This window comes from Mytilus trossulus, chromosome 4, assembly GCF_036588685.1.
Source record: "Mytilus trossulus isolate FHL-02 chromosome 4, PNRI_Mtr1.1.1.hap1, whole genome shotgun sequence".
In the NCBI taxonomy this organism is placed as follows: Eukaryota; Metazoa; Mollusca; class Bivalvia; order Mytilida; family Mytilidae; genus Mytilus; species Mytilus trossulus.
The window spans coordinates 4,288,327-4,305,810 of record NC_086376.1 but is presented as its reverse complement, the minus strand read 5'-3'; the positions used below and the strand labels follow the sequence as shown (position 1 = coordinate 4,305,810).

The 17,484-nt window shown below is 34.4% G+C and overlaps 1 protein-coding gene across 1 annotated transcript in view; it reads left to right on the top strand.

The window, feature by feature from the left end:
• The window catches only part of LOC134714522 (interferon-induced helicase C domain-containing protein 1-like), a 33,269-nt gene extending 26,722 nt beyond the window's left edge, over positions 1 to 6,547 (top strand). The window contains exons 14-16 of the mRNA XM_063575824.1: positions 2,956 to 3,192; positions 4,589 to 4,756; positions 5,485 to 6,547. Coding sequence (XP_063431894.1) covers positions 2,956 to 3,192; positions 4,589 to 4,756; positions 5,485 to 6,104 — 1,025 coding nt within the window. The 3' untranslated portion in view covers positions 6,105 to 6,547. The remainder of the gene's footprint in view (positions 1 to 2,955; positions 3,193 to 4,588; positions 4,757 to 5,484) is intronic.
• The last annotated feature ends 10,937 nt before the right edge of the window (positions 6,548 to 17,484 follow it).

Here is a 17,484-nt window from a genome sequence, read left to right as displayed (position 1 = left end):
AAAAATCTTTTTCCAGATGTGCCTAACAAAACAACTGCTGTTTGTCATGATGTTGATGTAGGAGATGCTTCTCCAATTAAGCAACATCCTTACCGGCTCAATCCACTCAAACTTGAAGTTATGAGAAAAGAAATTAAATATATGCTTGACAATGATATTATTGAGCCGAGTAACAGTGAATGGAGCTCTCCTTGTCTCCTTGTGCCAAAACCGGATAAAACCTTTCGTTTCGTGACTGATTTCAGAAAAGTAAATTCAGTCTCAAAATCTGATTCCTATCCGATTCCAAGGATAGACGATTGTATTGACAATATTGGTCAAGCAAAATTTGTGAGCAAATTTGATTTATTGAAAGGTTATTGGCAAGTTCCATTGACACAGAGAGCTCGTGAAATATCAGCTTTTGTTACACCAGATGGCTTATTTCAATATACTGTAATGCCGTTTGGCATGAAAAGTGCTCCAGCTACATTTCAAAGAATGATCAATAATGTTATAAAAGATTTAAACTGTTGTTATGCTTATATTGATGATCTTATTGTATGTAGTGATAGCTGGGAACAGCATTTAACACATTTGTATGATACTTTTGATAGATTGTCAAAATCAAATTTGACTGTTAATCTTGGTAAAAGTGAATTTTGTCAGGCCACTGTTGATTATTTAGGGCATACAGTTGGCCAAGGTCAAGTAAAACCTATAATGGCTAAAGTGGAAGCTATTTCCAAATTTTCTCCTCCTACAAATAAAAAACAACTTATGAGATATTTAGGCATGATTGGATTTTACAGGAAATTTTGTTCAAATTTTGCTACTGTTGTTCAACCATTGACTCATCTTTTACGAAAAGACTCTAAATTTATCTGGAGTGAAAATTGTCAAAACGCTTTTGAAAATAGCAAATCACTTTTAATTAATAGTCCAGTTCTGATTACTCCAGACTTTGAAAAACAATTTAAACTTGCCGTTGATGCAAGCGATGTAGGAATAGGAGCTGTTTTATATCAAGAGACAGATGATAATGTTGAAAAACCTATATCATATTTTTCTAAGAAATTAGATAAACATCAGAAAAATTATTCAACTATTGAAAAAGAGTGTTTTGCAATGTTGTCAGCACTTCAACATTTTGATGTATATTTGAATCCCACTGTATATCCTATTCTTGTTTATACTGATCATAATCCTCTCACCTTCATGCATAAAATGAGAAACAAGAATCAGAGGTTGACTAGGTGGAGTTTATTGTTACAGGAATATGATGTAATTGTAAAACATATTAAGGGTAAAGATAATGTAATAGCTGATGCTTTATCTAGAGCTTATTAAATCACTTTGTATATATTATGTATTTTTGTTCATATTATTCATGATAAGTTTTTGTTACACTAAAACTTCTTTTAAGGGGGGAGGTGTTATGATATTGTAATTATTATGTTTATTTATGTTGGCCTAATTTGTGTTGTATGGCCTGTTAGTTGTTTACCAAATAATCCTATAACTGTGCAGTTTAGGAATCACTGGAACAATCACAGAATGATTAGAACTTTCTAGAATGATCTTTATAAAAGATGCGTAATTTAAACTTCTACGTTATTCCAGAAACTTCCGTTGTAACTTTCCAGGATTTTCCACAATGTTCCGTTCTAGCGTGTTCTAGAATAATCCGTCACAACTATATATATACAGACACTAAAGTTAAACTCTCATAATTAAACTTGGACATAGACTTTGATAGACATTAGTATTCACAGCATTTGGATTGACACTTTTATTCTACAAACAACATCATACTGGATTGTGACATTAGTAGTGAACGTAATATTCAAATTGGATTCCGAAAGATTTCTGGATACAGATAAAGATAACAGATTGGACTCATATTTTGACAGTTAAGTTAACAGTAATATTTGTGTAATACCTTTTGTAAACTTTTGTATATTAAATATTGTTAAATTTTACTATTGATTTGTGTCTTTTGTTGGCTACAATTTAAAGGCGATTTCTGGCCGTAACACTTATCTTTTCAAAATCTTCAGAAATGTACTGCTATTGAATTGTTGTCTTCCCAAACTCTAATTGGCTAATAGCTTTTCCATATACAGTGATCATAACTAGGAGACATGATTTGTAAGGGTTTAGGAAACTGCACCACAAATCTGCAAGGGAAAATCTGTGATAAAAGAATAGGTAAACAAATTAGGACTGAAAGGTCAATAGTATGAATTAATTCTTGAAAGCAAAAATTGTTACACCAAATCCTTTCACAACTGTTATGAAAAACATTTTGTCCCTATGGTTCTGACCATAGGTCTGAGACCACAATTGTTGTCCCTTGATTTTTGTTGTTCACGAATATAGTCCCTAGTGTTGACAGTGGGTTACTTGCCATTAATTTTTATACCCCTTCCAAATTTATTTCTCCATGTTTAATGCCTCAAATTTCAAGTAGGGGGTAAAATTACACTGTAAAAAAAATTGGGATCGGAATTAAAGGAAAGAAGTGATTTTGTCCAGCTGAAAAAGGTTGAAAATTAGCACTTCGGAAGCTGTCAAAAGAATTAAAGACGCCCTAAACATAAAATTGTCCATATTTTGAGTTAGAGATGATGAAGTTTTCTATAATTTTGATATAATTTGTCCCAAAAAGTAGTACAACACACTGTAAAAGTTTCTTTGAGAAATCACAGGTGGGATTTTTTTGTATTTTCATTATGTTCTAAAGAAATGCACTACAAAATAATTGTGGTCTCGGACCAATATAGGGAATTTCAATCATAAGGAGTCTATTTTGGAGCTGTTTTGAATAGAAAGAGGTTGAATTTTCAAATTGCATTTCCTAAAGAAATAATATATAACAACAAAATATGATGAACCTTTATTTTGATTATAACTGTGATATGTGCTGAATAAAATAAAAATTAATTTGTATAATTAAATATCCTGTATTTTTAGAGCTTATAAAGACATTTGAAAATCAGAAAAGTATCAAACCAAATCCAAACCTACGTCTTATCGAGGAAAAACTTCAAGAACTCTACAGTGAATCTGGTAAAGATTCACTTGGTATGATATTTGTACAGACGAGGGCAACTGCAAAGTCCCTAGCAGAATACCTTAATGATAAACTACAGGGAATAGATATACCTGTCAAACCATTTATAGGCTCCAAATCTTCTGAAACAAGTGATGGTAAGTTGGGTTTTTTTTTTTTTTAACATATTAAGTTGGGAAATGATCTTAAAAAAGTAAATCAGAAGTTATTTGTTGCATTACAACAAATCAAAACAAACAAGTTATAACTAATGTTCCTAGTTGTTATTGAGGGAAATTGTATTATTTATTGAATGAGTGGCTTGATAGCTATTGATTTTGCCATTTCATTAGGGACTTTCTGTTATGAATTTTTATCAGAGTATTTTTGTGATTTTACTTTCTATTGTATGTCCAAAAATCATAAGGCTTGCAAGTACTATTACAAATCTGTAAACTTTATGAGAGCTATCATTCTGCATGAAATGTTTGATTCATTTCACTATTCATATCATAGTGTGAGTTTGTACATGTATTTGAAATAACCTGAGAAACTTTTAAATTATTAAGATATTGATTGCCGGATTAGGACTTCAAATTAAAATCTAAATTTTGTAAATGATCAAAGAAAATAAGAGATAGTGATTGAGTATCAGCTACTGTCATAGATTTGTGTTTTTTCTTGCATATTCTCTAACAAAATTCCCATTTGGGAATACTCTTTTTATGTGTAAATTATTATAAATAGTACAACCATTTGTTCCCTCTTTAAATCTGTATAATTTGTTAAAGAGTTTCACTTGTGTGCTGATTTTAATGTGTTATTAAATAGATACATGGATGAGACACAATCTTTATAATGAAATCTCTTTATTTAGAAGTAAGAAAAACATTTCAGCACCCAAATGTTTAAATACTTTGTGCAATTTCTTAGGGAAAGAGATACTGTAAACCAACTTATTTTCGCGGATACTTTATTTCGCGTTTTACCCTTTCTTGACCACTTTGCAGCTATTTAATTTCGCGATTTTATTATTTACTTCATGAAGTGTATTAAGGAAAGATCAAAGATTGAGAAATTCGCGACGATTTATATTCACGTTATTTTTCTTCTCGCGAAAGTTGCGAAAATAAATCGCTCATGAAAATAAGTTGGTTTACAGTAAATATGAATCATGTCAGAGGATCTCAACACACCATCAATCTTTTAGAATTCATGTGATTTTATATCTAAGAAAACTTAAATACTGCTTTGGCTGAAAATTCAAGTTTCTCTAAAACAAAAACTATTATAAAGTAATTATGTCATGTCCCAAAAACAGATTTTTTTGTTGTTTACTTGCCTTTATTCATTGAATCAAACCATATTTATTTTGACAACTACACATGTATTTGTTTGAGGTTTACCACAAGATTCCGTAGAAAAGCAACATATTCAATATTTAAAAAAAATCCAGTGCAGTAACTTGTCATTTACCAGTGTAGTGTATCAATTCTAGAAAATGAGAGAAATTGTATTTATATATTTTAATTAATTACACCATAATAATTTTAGGCCTGTCTGAAACTGAGAAGAAGGAGTTATTAGAAGATTTTAGAAGCCACAAAGTAAAGCTGTTGGTTGCCACTTCAGTTGGAAGTGAGGGCATTGATGTACCAGAGTGTAATATTGTTATGAAGTATAATTACTCAGGAAATGAAATCAACATTATACAGATGAGAGGTCAGTCAGTGCATAGTTTTAAGGTGGCTCGAGCCTATTCAAAGTTTCTGTGAAAAGTGCTGTCTTTTTTGTTATTTTAATTTTTACAGAGAGTGAATCAAATCGGTAAAAAAAAAATAGGGGGTCTCAGACCATTTAAGCTCAAAAATTACTTTTAAAGAGGTATTTAAAAGGGACCGTTTTTTCGATGAAATGATAGGAAAAAAAGAGGGGTTGACATATTTTTATCGGAATATCAAAAAACGTTCTATGGCGCTTGGTCCAAACCTGTAATAAAAAAGCTAAAATATTGCTTCAAAGAATGAGCAAATAAAAAAAAATCAGTCATTAGTAAGGAAAATATTTTGCGTTTAACCCTAAATTTTGGCCGGAAAATGGTGAAATTAGGGAAAAATGTCATTTTGAGTCTTTCACAATATCAAAATTATGCATATAAAGCATGCACCGTTTTGTGCGGTGAAAATACTTTTTCTGCAGGTGAATATGCTTATTCATTCAAAATCCCATTCATATAGAAAACCTACTAAAATTTTATCAATATGAATTGAAGCAAATTTATTATGAAATAGAATCTTAATTTAATATTTACAAGGTCAGTTGTAAACACTACAGACATAAGCACATAAGATAAGTTTGATAAAGTTTCATTTAATTGGTACAAACTGTTTGAAATGTTAACTGCAATAATTAGAATAAATGATTAAGAGTTGTCATTAATTCTTTTAAAGGTCGTACGAGGAAAGCAGGAGGTCAGGCTATTTATATAAGCGATCAATCTGTTCTTAGACGGGATCTTGTCAGTATGGAGAAAGCTGCTGTAATGCATAGAGCACTTGATGAATTAAAACAGAAGGGAAAAGAAGAAATAAGGAAAATGATATTAACAGAGCAAAAGAATGACTTACAACACCAGGAAGAGCAAGAAAGAAAACTGAGAGAATTACAAAATCAGAAAAAGAGAGGCTTCTTCAAACTTGTATGTGCAACATGTAAAGAGACTGAGATTAACGGAGACAACATTAAACTTTATAAACAAAATCATCATGTGGCTGCTGAGAGGGAATTTTTAGATAAGGTTAAAAAGGAGGATATTAAAGAAGAAAAAATAAATCAGATGATTAGAAAATCCATTATTTATTGTAAAAAATGCCCACAAAAGTTGGGGAAAATATTTTTAATACACGATTTAGAAGTGCCTCTTTTAAAGATTGATGCATTTTTATGTAAGGAAGGTGATAAACTAAGAAAGTACAAAAACTGGAAATTTGTTCCATATATTATTGATGAAATTAATCACAAAGATTTGGAAATAATTTTCCCAAAGTTGACAACACCAGAAGTGTCATAGCTTTACATAATACAATTTGTGCATGTTTACATTTTTAAGATGCTCCAAGCAAAAACTTATCATCATTTAGCGATCAGCCCTTATGGTTTTGGTGGAAGCCACCCAGTATAGGTTTTTAAAAAAATACTAGAATATCTGGCCCAGTTAGTGTTATTGATTGCTTTGAATCAAATATATGATTTAAAGGAAATAAAAAAGAGTGATAATGTACAAATTAGATTTGATTTTTAGCACCCATTATTCTCATTTTTTTCTCATAACATCATTTTTGTAAAAATAATCATTCCAAAGATTTCATTGTACTGTTACATGTTCATTAGTTTTATTCTATGCATATTTTCATCTTTAGCAGCAATAAAGAATTATATCAATATCATGAATCATTAAATGTATTAGATTGATGTTGTAATGTAGAAGAATAGTTTTGTTATGTCACAAAGTGATTTGTTAAGAAAAAGAAAAAAATTATATAATTGTAAAATTGTTTTTACATTTTTTCTTACCACAATATAGCTTATTTTGGTCTTTTGTGGATAGTTGTATCATTGGCAATCATACCACATCTTTTTATATTGCAATTATGCCTATAAGGCTACAGTTTTATGTATAAACCTTAAATGGCAATACAGTGTTATATGCCCTTAAATAGTTATCAAAAGTACCAGGATTATAATTTAGTATGCCAGACGCGTGTTTCATCTACATAAGACTCATCAGTGACGCTCATATCAAAATATTTATAAAGCCAAATAAGTACAAAGTTGAAGACCATTGAGGATCTTAAAATAATAAAAGATTATTTTTTTTATTAAATCTGATTTGGTCTTCGTATGCTGATGGTTTTAGAACACCTGATTTCATTTAAGATTTGTGATTTGGGTTTTTGTTGATTGTTATATCTAGTTTTACAGACTGTGTTGCTTTTTCTATGTTATTCTCTGTTTGATAAAATTCCAAACGTGACGCATAGCGTCCTGATTTGAGAGTTGCAAGGTCAACAATGTATTGGTCTGTCATTAGGGCAGTATTAATTCTGGTTTATATTCTTACTTTATATAGAAATCAGAAGATATGCTATGAGATCCAATGAGACAACTCTACATCAAAGTCAATATGTAAAAAGTAAATAATTATAGTAAAAGTCCAGCCTTTAACACAGAGCCTTGACTCAAACCAAACAGCAAGCTATATTTTTTTTTTTAAAAGAGTGATGGAAGATAACATATAGATACTTATATCTTATGATAATAGGTCAAGGAGAGACACAAACCATGACAGAAAAAAAAGATGAAAAGAAAAACAGTATAAAAATACTTGTAAGAAAAAATAATGACAGCACCAAAATTCACCAGAAACCCGAAATTTACAGAAACCTGGGATTTAACTTTAAAAAACAAAACAGTCTAAAAAATACACTGAAGAAAAAAATTAAGACAACAATTAAAAAAGTTCACCAGAAACCTGCTGTCCTGTGATTTAATTTTTTATGGTGTGATGCTTAAAACAAAAACCATAAAGCAGCCTTCATCAATGTATGATGATTCAGAATGAAATGTAGACATGATAGAGCCACGTCTATAAAATTATTAAATTTCCTTACATTTAAGAACTGTACAAAGGCTCCTTCCTCTAACGTATTGTACTTATAAACAACAAATAGATTTGGAAAGCATCTTTTTTTATAGAAGCAGATCTAATAAAGTTTCATTGACACTACCGTTTACTAATCCTGGGAAATATTATAAGACATAAGAGCACTGGCAGAAAAGGAAAATAACTGCTCCTGGTTTAACATAATTAACCTTCATATTAGACCCACCTTTAATGATTGTTCCTTTTTTTATCCAACATCGATACATGTGATAAAGTTAAAAACTTGTTTATTGATCTGGTAATTTTTAATTATTTTTTTTCAGCTTCTTGCCATATCTTTTCACCTCTATAATCTGGAAAGTATGCATTTTTTCAGTGGCTGCATTGGTATCTGCTATTAAGTATTATAACTTTACCTTTTTCAATCTTCTATGACATGTCATAACCTCTGCATGATTCTTACAAAGACCTACTTAAATGCATTGGTCTATATGATATATGCATAGTTTACAAGAGTATAATACAGGTTCTTGGGGCCTCATGATTATAGGTTTTACTGTTCATAGATTAAAACTTTTCCCTTTTGCCAAATGCTTTCATATCTGAACCAAATTCTGTTACATAATTTGATGAAATACCTTTGTCGGATTAAATTATTGTTTTACACAACAGGAGTTACTCAAGTGTGAAGTGAGTAGATGTGAGGGAAAAGATTAATTACTTATATGATCATGTGATCAAAAGGTTAGAATTGCCAATTTGGCTCCAAGATTAGTTTGATATTTACTAAGACATTAAAGAAACGCATTTTATATCAAGAGGTTTATGAGGAGTTAAAAGGTATTTATAATATAATATATAATGAGTGGCTTCAAGTTCAATTGTTAAGGATTTTTAACAGTTAAGTTTGAAAAAATTGCATTTGAAGAATCAAAATATTTCACAATTTTAAATGCAGAATTAAAGTCACTTTATAAAAGTTCAATGTGAAACTAAATGATGTTTTTTTTCTGATTTTCACATTGGCTCCTTGTACTGGTTAAAACAAACTACTGAAAAAAAAATCACGGCCTTTTTTTAATAGTTACGTCTATTATATTTGATGTATAGTATAGTGTTCCATTTGGTTCAAAAGGTAATTTTATCGGTTAACCGCTATTTATATAAATATATGTCAGTTAATCGCCATCTGGATCGGTTAAGGTCGTTATGTATGCTCATGTCCTCTTTGCTACCATTTTCCATTAGGTTGTAAGGCCCAGGACGGGCCATACGAGGTATGTTATTGTAAAGGTCGTTGTGTATGCTCGTGTCCTCTTTGCTCCTATTTTCATTTAGGTTATGAGGCCAAGGGCGAGCCATACGAGGTATGTTATGGTTAATGTCGTTGTGTATGTTCATGTCCTCTTTGCTCCTATTTTTATTTAGGTTATGAGGCCCAGAGCGGGCCATATGAGGTATGTTATTGTTAAGGTCGTTGTGTATGCTCATGTCTTCTTTGTCCCTATTTTCCTTTAGGTTGTGAGGTCAAGGACGGGCCATACGAAGTATGGTATTGTTAACGTCGTTGTGTATGCTCATGTCCTCTTTGTCCCTATTTTTCTTTTGGTGGTGGTGCCTAGGACGGGCCATTCGAGGTATGTTATTGTTAAGGTCGTTGTGTTTGCTATGTCCTCTTTCTTCCTATTTTCATTTAGGTTGTGAGGCCCAGGGCGGCCCATACGAGGTAGAGTATTGTTAAGGTCTTTGTGTATGCTCATGTCCAGACCTCTTTGTCCCTATTTAACTTTAGGTGGTGATGCCCAGGACGGCCCATACGTGGTATGTCTTTGTTAAAGTTGTTGTGTATGCTCATGTCCTCTTTGTTCCTTTTTTCCTTTAGGTTTTGAGGCCCAGGACGGGCCGTACGAGGTATGTTATTGTTAAGGTCGTTGTGTATGCTCGTGTCCTCTTGGCTCCTATTTTCATTTAGGTTATGAGGCCAAGGGCGGGCCATACGAGGTATGTTATGGTTAAGGTTGTTGTGTATGTTCATGTCCTCTTTGCTCCTATTTTTATTTAGGTTATGAGGCCCAGGGCGGGCCATACGAGGTATGTTATTGTTAAGGTCGTTGTTTATGCTCATGTCTTCTTTGTCCCTATTTTCCTTTAGGTTGTGAGGCCAAGGACGGGCCATACGAAGTATGGTATTGTTAACGTCGTTGTGTATGCTCATGTCCTCTTTGTCCCTATTTTTCTTTTGGTGGTGGTGCCTAGGACGGGCCATTCGAGGTTTGTTATTGTTAAGGTCGTTGTGTTTGCTATGTTCTCTTTCTTCCTATTTTCATTTAGGTTGTGAGGCCCAGGGCGGCCCATACGAGGTATGGTATTGTTAAGGTCTTTGTGTATGCTCATGTCCAGACCTCTTTGTCCCTATTTAACTTTAGGTGGTGAGGCCCAGGACGGCACATACGTGGTATGTCTTTGTTAAAGTTGTTGTGTATGGTCATGTCCTCTTTGTTCCTTTTTTCCTTTAGGTTTTGAGGCCCAGGACAGACCATACGAGGTATGTTCTTGGTAAGGTCATTGTGTATGCCATGTCCTCTTTGTTCTTATTTACAGTTAGGTTGTGGGGCCCAGGACGGGCTATACGAGGTATGTTATTGTTAAGGTCATTGTGTATGCTCATGTCCTCTTTGATCCTATTTTCCTTTATATTGAAGGGCTCAGGACGGGCAGTTCGAGGTATGTATTTTTAGGTCGTTGTGTATGCTCATGTCCTCTTTGCCAAAATTTTCATTCATGTTGTAAGGCCCGAGGCGGGCCATACGAGGTATGTTATTGTTAAATTCGTTGTGTATGTCCATGTCCTCTTTGATCCTGTTTTCCTTTAGGTTGTGGGACCCGGACGGGCCATTCGAGGTATGATATTGTTAAGGTCGTTGTGTATGCTCATGTCCTCTTTGCTCCTATTTTCATTTAGGTTATGAGGCCCAGGGCGGGCCATACGAGGTATGTTATTGTTAAGATCGTTGTGTTTATCCTCATGACCTCTTTGCCCAAATTTCCTTTAGGTTTTGAGGATCCAGGACGGGCCATACAAGGTATGTTGTTGTAAAGGTCGTTGTGTATGCTCATGTCCTCTTTGCCGAAATTTTCCATTAGGTTTTGAGGCCGAGAACGGGCGATACGAGGTATGTTATTGTTAAGGTCGTGTATGCTCATATTCCCTTTGCTCCTATTTTCATTTAGGTTGTGGGGCCCCGGACAGGCCATTCGATGTATGATATTGTTAAGGTCGTTGTGTATGGTCATGTCCTCTTTGCTCCTATTTTCATTTAGGTTATGAGGCCCAGGGCGGGCCATACGAGGTATGTTATTGTTAAGGTCGTTGTGTATGCTCATGTCTTCTTTGTCCCTATTTTTCTTGTGGTGGTGGTGCCTAGGAAGGGCCATCCGAGGTATGTTATTGTTAAGGTCGTTGTGTATGCTCATGTGCTCTTTGCTCCTATTTTCATTTAGGTTATGAGGCCCAGGGAGGGCCATACGAGCTATGTTATTGTTAAGGTCGTTGTGTATGCTCATGTTCTGTTTGTCCCTATTATTCTTTAGGTTGTGAGGCCAAGGACAGGCCATACGAGGTAAGTTATTGTTAAGGTCGTTGTGTATGTTCTTGTCCACCTTGTCCCTATTTTTCTTTTGGTGGTGGGGCCCAGGACGGGCCATTCGAGGTATGTTATTATTTAGGTCGTTGTGTATGCTCATGTGCTCTTTGCTCCTATTTTCATTTAGGTTATGAGGCCCAGGACGGGCCATACGAGGTATTTTATTGTTAAGGTCGTTGTGTATGCTCATGTCCTCTTTGCTCCTATCTTCCTTTAGCATGTGATGCCCAGGACGGGCCATACGAGATATGTTATTGTTAAGGTCGTTGTGTATGTTCATGTCCTCTTTGATCCTATTTTCCTTTAGGTTGTGGGGCCTAGGATTGGCCATACGAGGTATGTTATTGTTAAGGTCAATTGTGTATGCTCATGTTCTCGTTGTCCCTTTTTTCCCTTTAGATTGTGAGGCCCAGTATGGGCCATACCAAGTATGTTATTGTTAAGTTCGTTGTGTATGCTCATATCCTCTTTGTCCCTATTTTCCTTTAGGTTGTGAGGCCCAGAACGGGCCATACGAGGTATGTTATTTTTAACGTCCTTGTGTATGCTCGTGTCCTCTTTTCTCCCATTTTCCACTAGGTTGTGAGGCCCAGGACGGGCCATACGAGGTATGTTATTGTTAAGGCCGTTATGTATGCTGATGTCGTATTTGTCCCTATTTTCCTTTAGGTGGTGCGGCCCAGGACGGGCTATACGAGGTATGTTATTGTTAAGGTCGTTATATATGCTCATGTCCTCTTTGCTCCCATTTTCCCTTAGGTTTTGAGGCCCAGGGTTGGCCATTCGAGGTATGTTATTGTTAAGGTCGATGTGTTTGCCCATGTCCTCTTTGCTCCTATCTTCCTTTAGCATGTGAGGCCCAGGACGGGCCTTACGAGGTATGTTATTGTAAAGGTCGTTGTGTATGCTCATGTCCTCTTTGATCCTATTTTCTTTTAGGTTGTGAGGCCCAGGATTGGCCTTACGAGATATGTTATTGTTAAGGTCGTTGTGTATGCTCATGTCCTCTATGATCCTATTTTCCGTTGGGTTGTGAGGCCCAGGATTGGCCATACGAGGTATGTTATTGTTAAGGTCAATTGTGTATGCTCATGTTCTCGTTGTCCCTTTTTCCCCTTTAGATTGTGAGGCCCAGTATGGGCCATACCAAGTATGTTATGGTTAAGTTCGTTGTGTATGCTCCTATCCTCTTTGTCCCTATTTTCCTATAGGTTGTGAGGCCCAGAACGGGCCATACGAGGTATGTTATTTTTAACGTCCTTGTGTATGCTCGTGTCCTCTTTTCTCCCAATGTCCTTTAGGTTGTGAGGCCCAGGACGGGCCATACAAGGTATGTTATTGTTAAGGTCGTTATGTATGCTGATGTCGTATTTGTCCCTATTTTCCTTTAGGTGGTGCGGCCCAGGACGGGCTTTACGAGGTATGTTATTGTTAAGGTCATTGTGTATGCTCATGTCCTCTTTGCTCCCAGTTTCCCTTAGGTTATTATGCCCACACTGTAAATCTACCTGACGCCTGACGCGTTCGGACGCGTTCAAAATTTGTACACCGATTGTTCAATATTTTAACGTCATATGTTCATGCTTAGAGACGTGTTCAAAGTTTTAACGTTTGTGTTGAAAATATTAACATGTGTGTTCAGACACAGTGTACACCGGTGTTCAAATTCTGATCTGAAAAATAGTATAGATGTTTTTCCGGTTTTCTATCCTTCTAATTGGCAAATTTACAAAGAAAATTCATTTAAAAATATGAATGTACATGCAGGATGATGATCTTGTGAATTTTTGGTAAATAATTTTGTAATTGTGAAATATTAAACTTCCAAGCTGGCATATATGTATAGTTTATATACTTATTTCATTATTATTACTAGTTTTACTTATAAGTGACATAATGATGCATATCAATGAGGCCTGTTATGATAAAATCGTAATAAAAATATGTCGATGTTTATCTTATTTCATGGTCCGTTCAGTTTATTAACATTACATGTTCAATCGGTGTTCAAATCGCTCGAAATTTTGAACACCTCGCGTTAAAAAAAATATACCAGGGTACCAAATACCGGAAACAGATATCGGCTGGTGATTTAGGCGGTTAAACGAAGAATGGATACATTTAATGAAGAGCACTGGAGAAGGGACTTCTATCTCACATGAACACAAAAGAAGTGAGTAACAATTTAGGATAATCTCCATAGGTAGTTCAATGGCTTCCTTGTCATTTTCTCATGTCAGATATATATTTGTCAAATATTCATAACTGTTATATCCAAATTTTCAATATTCAACTTAAAAGACGAATTAAAGAACAGTATTTAACGTAAATAACTGCAAGATTTGTTCTGGTGACTTTCTAAACTGATGAATAATCAGTCTGTTATCGTCTGTCTGTTTAAATACAGAATAGATTGACACGTATATTAGCTGAACACTGAGTGTTAAGAACTCTAACATCAAGTGTTCAAAAATGAAACACAAAGGCATTAAAAAATGAACACCACACATTCAACTGATGAACACTAAGTGTTAAGAACTATAACATCAAGCGTTCAAAAATGAAACACAAAGGCATTAAAAAATGAACACTACACATTCAACTGATGAACACTAAGTGTTAAGAACTCTAACATCAAGCGTTCAAAAATGAAACACAAAGGCATTAAAAACTGAACACCACATATTCAATTGATGAACACTAGTGTAAACATATGGAACACCATTTTTGACTTAAAAAATGCATTTTGTTTTATTTGCAGAAATCGTTAGATTGGAATGTTTGAATTAGAAACCGGTAGACAATGAGCCCACGAAGATAATTTCTGCATGCTATAAAGTTTTGGAAAAAAGAAAGATGTCATAAAGGTATGACAATATATGTATGTTAATAGTTTATGTAGGTTATCATTTCTATATCTGTATACCTTATGTCAAGAAATCGACTTACGTAATTAATAATGTCAAAACTTAACAATTCGCTGCCACAGAATATCAATTTGTACTTTAGTATATATCGAAATTAAAGCAAAACAACTATTGCATAATTTGATGCTTCATAAAAAAACTCTCGTCTATTAATTTTAACTTTTATTTTGCAGGATATATAGGCTCATAGACATTACTTGTTGTGGAGGATTTTGATATTGGAAGTTGATGATAACACATGAAATGCCACCCAGTTGATAGCTTTAAGTGAAGATGCACTGAAAAGTTGAGCGTTCATTGTGTGTGATCGTACAAGACGTTAACTGTTGGAATTTGCAAACTTTGTAACTTATCTATATCATAAACTATCTACTTATCACATTTACATGCTTTTTTGGTTAGGATACACATGATGTAGCACTATATCTTGTCATGTAGAAGAAGAAAATTATTTGTGATATATTTAAGTCGGTTTAAAAACATTATGTATATAATTTCATTGACTGTTACTTGTGATATCATAAGGTATTCTTGTACACTTTTCTTACATATATGCTCATTTGATAATATAAAGAATTACTTGTTAAAATATGTTTTATTGTTGTATCTTGCCTGATTCAATATAGTTTTATAACAGTTTAATTAAGTTTATTACTTATGGAAAATTATGTACGCTTAACAATAGAACATGTTCCACATTTGAACACCATCAATTTGAACATCTATGTCAACTGTTCTGAATGTTAACGTCTGGTGTTCTGAATCTTAACATTTTGGGTTTTGAACATGTTCGGTGTGTTCAAAAAGTGTTACATGGCTGTTGAACGCGTCAACGTATTAAGATTTTGAACATTCGGACACGTTAAATCGTTGAACACTAATGTTTAGGTCTTTAACATGAAGTGTTCAAAAATGAAACACAAATGCATTAAAAACTGAACACCACACATTCAATTGATGAACACTAGTGTAAACATTTGAAACACCATTACACGTTCAAAAAGTGTTACAAAAAAGCGTTCAAGCAGTGTTCTTTTTATTAACACTTAGATTTACAGTGCAGGGTGGGCCATACTAGGAATGTTATTGTTAAGGTCGTTGTGTATGCCCATGTCCTCTTTGCCGAAATTTTCCTTTAGGTTTTGAGACCGAGGACGGGCCATACGAGGTATGTTATTAGTAAGGTCGTTGTGTATGCTCGTGTACTCTTTGCTCCTATTTTCCTTTAGTTTGTGGGGTCCAGGACATGTCATACGAGGTATGTTATTGTTAAGTTCGTTGTGTATGATCATGTCCTCTTTGCTCCTATTTTTCTTTAGGTTGTGAGGCCCAGGACGGGCCATACGAGGTATGTTATTGTTAATGTCGTTGTGTATGTTGATGTCCTCTTTGCTTCTATTTCCCTTTATTTTGTGAACTTGTTCTCGTCCTAAATATGCATGAATAGGTACTTCCTATATTTCCAGTGCATGTTATGCGTGTGTCGCAAAACAGGGTCCCTTTTTCATATCGAGCTGGTGGGAACGGGGTCTTTTTTTAAACAAAGTATTTGTCTAGTACGGGATTGCTTATTTAAAACTGTTTAAGATACATTCTAGTACCCGGGTCTAAAACAGAATCTATTTTATGCGGTCTAGAATAGGGTATACGTTTTTTCTGAGCGTGTCTAGATCAGTGTATGTTTTTAAATATTTCTGTTTTGAACAGGGTATGTTTTTCAATGTTTTATTGTTAGAACAGGGTATGATTTGGCAAGTGCTGTCAGCACAGTAATACCCGAAAGAATAGTCATTAACCCCCGGGACGTCTAAGCAATCGATAGATGCGCGCGTTACGTACTGAGTGTGAAGTACATCGAAATTCAGAGATATACGCTAGGTCAAAGCTATACCTCCAGGAAATTTTTATGCAGCATTAAAATGTTCACCTAGGTGTAGCGTTTTTTGTGCGTATACCTGTTCACTACAGGCATGTACTACATACGTTATATGCGCGTTGGAACACGCTACAGATACGTTTTATACACTTTAAGAGCAAATTTTATACGCCTCAAGCCTACCGGTTGGACTTGTTCTTGGACTTTGACTTAACGTATGTAGCCGTGTTTTTAACATACGCCTGGCGTAGTTTCAGTGCTCCGTGCACGTATATATAATAACATTAGATGTATTTTTCATTATAATACTTTATTCTGATTGGCTTTAAGCAATTGCATCACTCAATAAAACTTATCAGTTATGATAACACGTGATCCCACAATAAAGTACACAGGTAAATTAAATTAAAAAATATATAAAATTCGTAATTTCATGATCATAGCTAAAAAGATGTTATTATAAGTATTGCATGCTTCTTTTTGTAACTTCATAGGGTTGTAAAAGTGCTTCATACAAAATGTAATTCGGTCAACTCTTTTACACCCCAATAAAGTTACAGAAAGAAGCATACAATTCTTAAATATAAAACGCATCCGTGATGTATCAAAAACGTATTCTGACATTTAATGAATTTTGCTCTGACATTTATATAATGGCATATGTCCGTGAATTTACTACAAAACCAATTAAGTGTATCCAGAAGTAGTTCAAACTACACGTCGAAAGCACAGATAATCGTCCCAGGTTTCACCGGGACTCGTCTCAAATACGTGCAAGTGACTTTTTTGTTCGTAGCGTGCTTTTAATCTGCCTTAACATACATTACGCCAACGCCCAATAAACGCTATTTTACGCTTAAAACACGAGTAAAGCTCGCCACATGTATCCAATACAGATATGATTGACTAGTGGACTGCGTCCAAAATTACTAGCGTATTGGCAGCATACATGGTACCGTTTTTGACCACGCCACGCGTACGTCGGTGTTATACGCTCAGTGATGTGTGAGTGTATTATTAACGATAAGAAACAAGAAGAAGAAACAAATTAGTGTCAGGAAGTCTTATTGAGTAAAACAATCTAAATATCAATAAAAATGAGAAAGGAAATTAGTAATGTGTCAAAAGACATAACAACTCTATAAAAGAGCAGTCATGCAAAGGCTACCAATGGGTCTTTCATGCGGCGTTTTGCATTTGCGCCGATGTGCATTTCATTTGCGCCGACTTTTCTTTCATTTGCGCCCATTTGTTTTCTTCATTTGTGCCCATTTTTTTACAGGTTAACTACAGGTGAGTAGATATAAGAAGATGTGCAAATAATCCAAGTCATACTATTT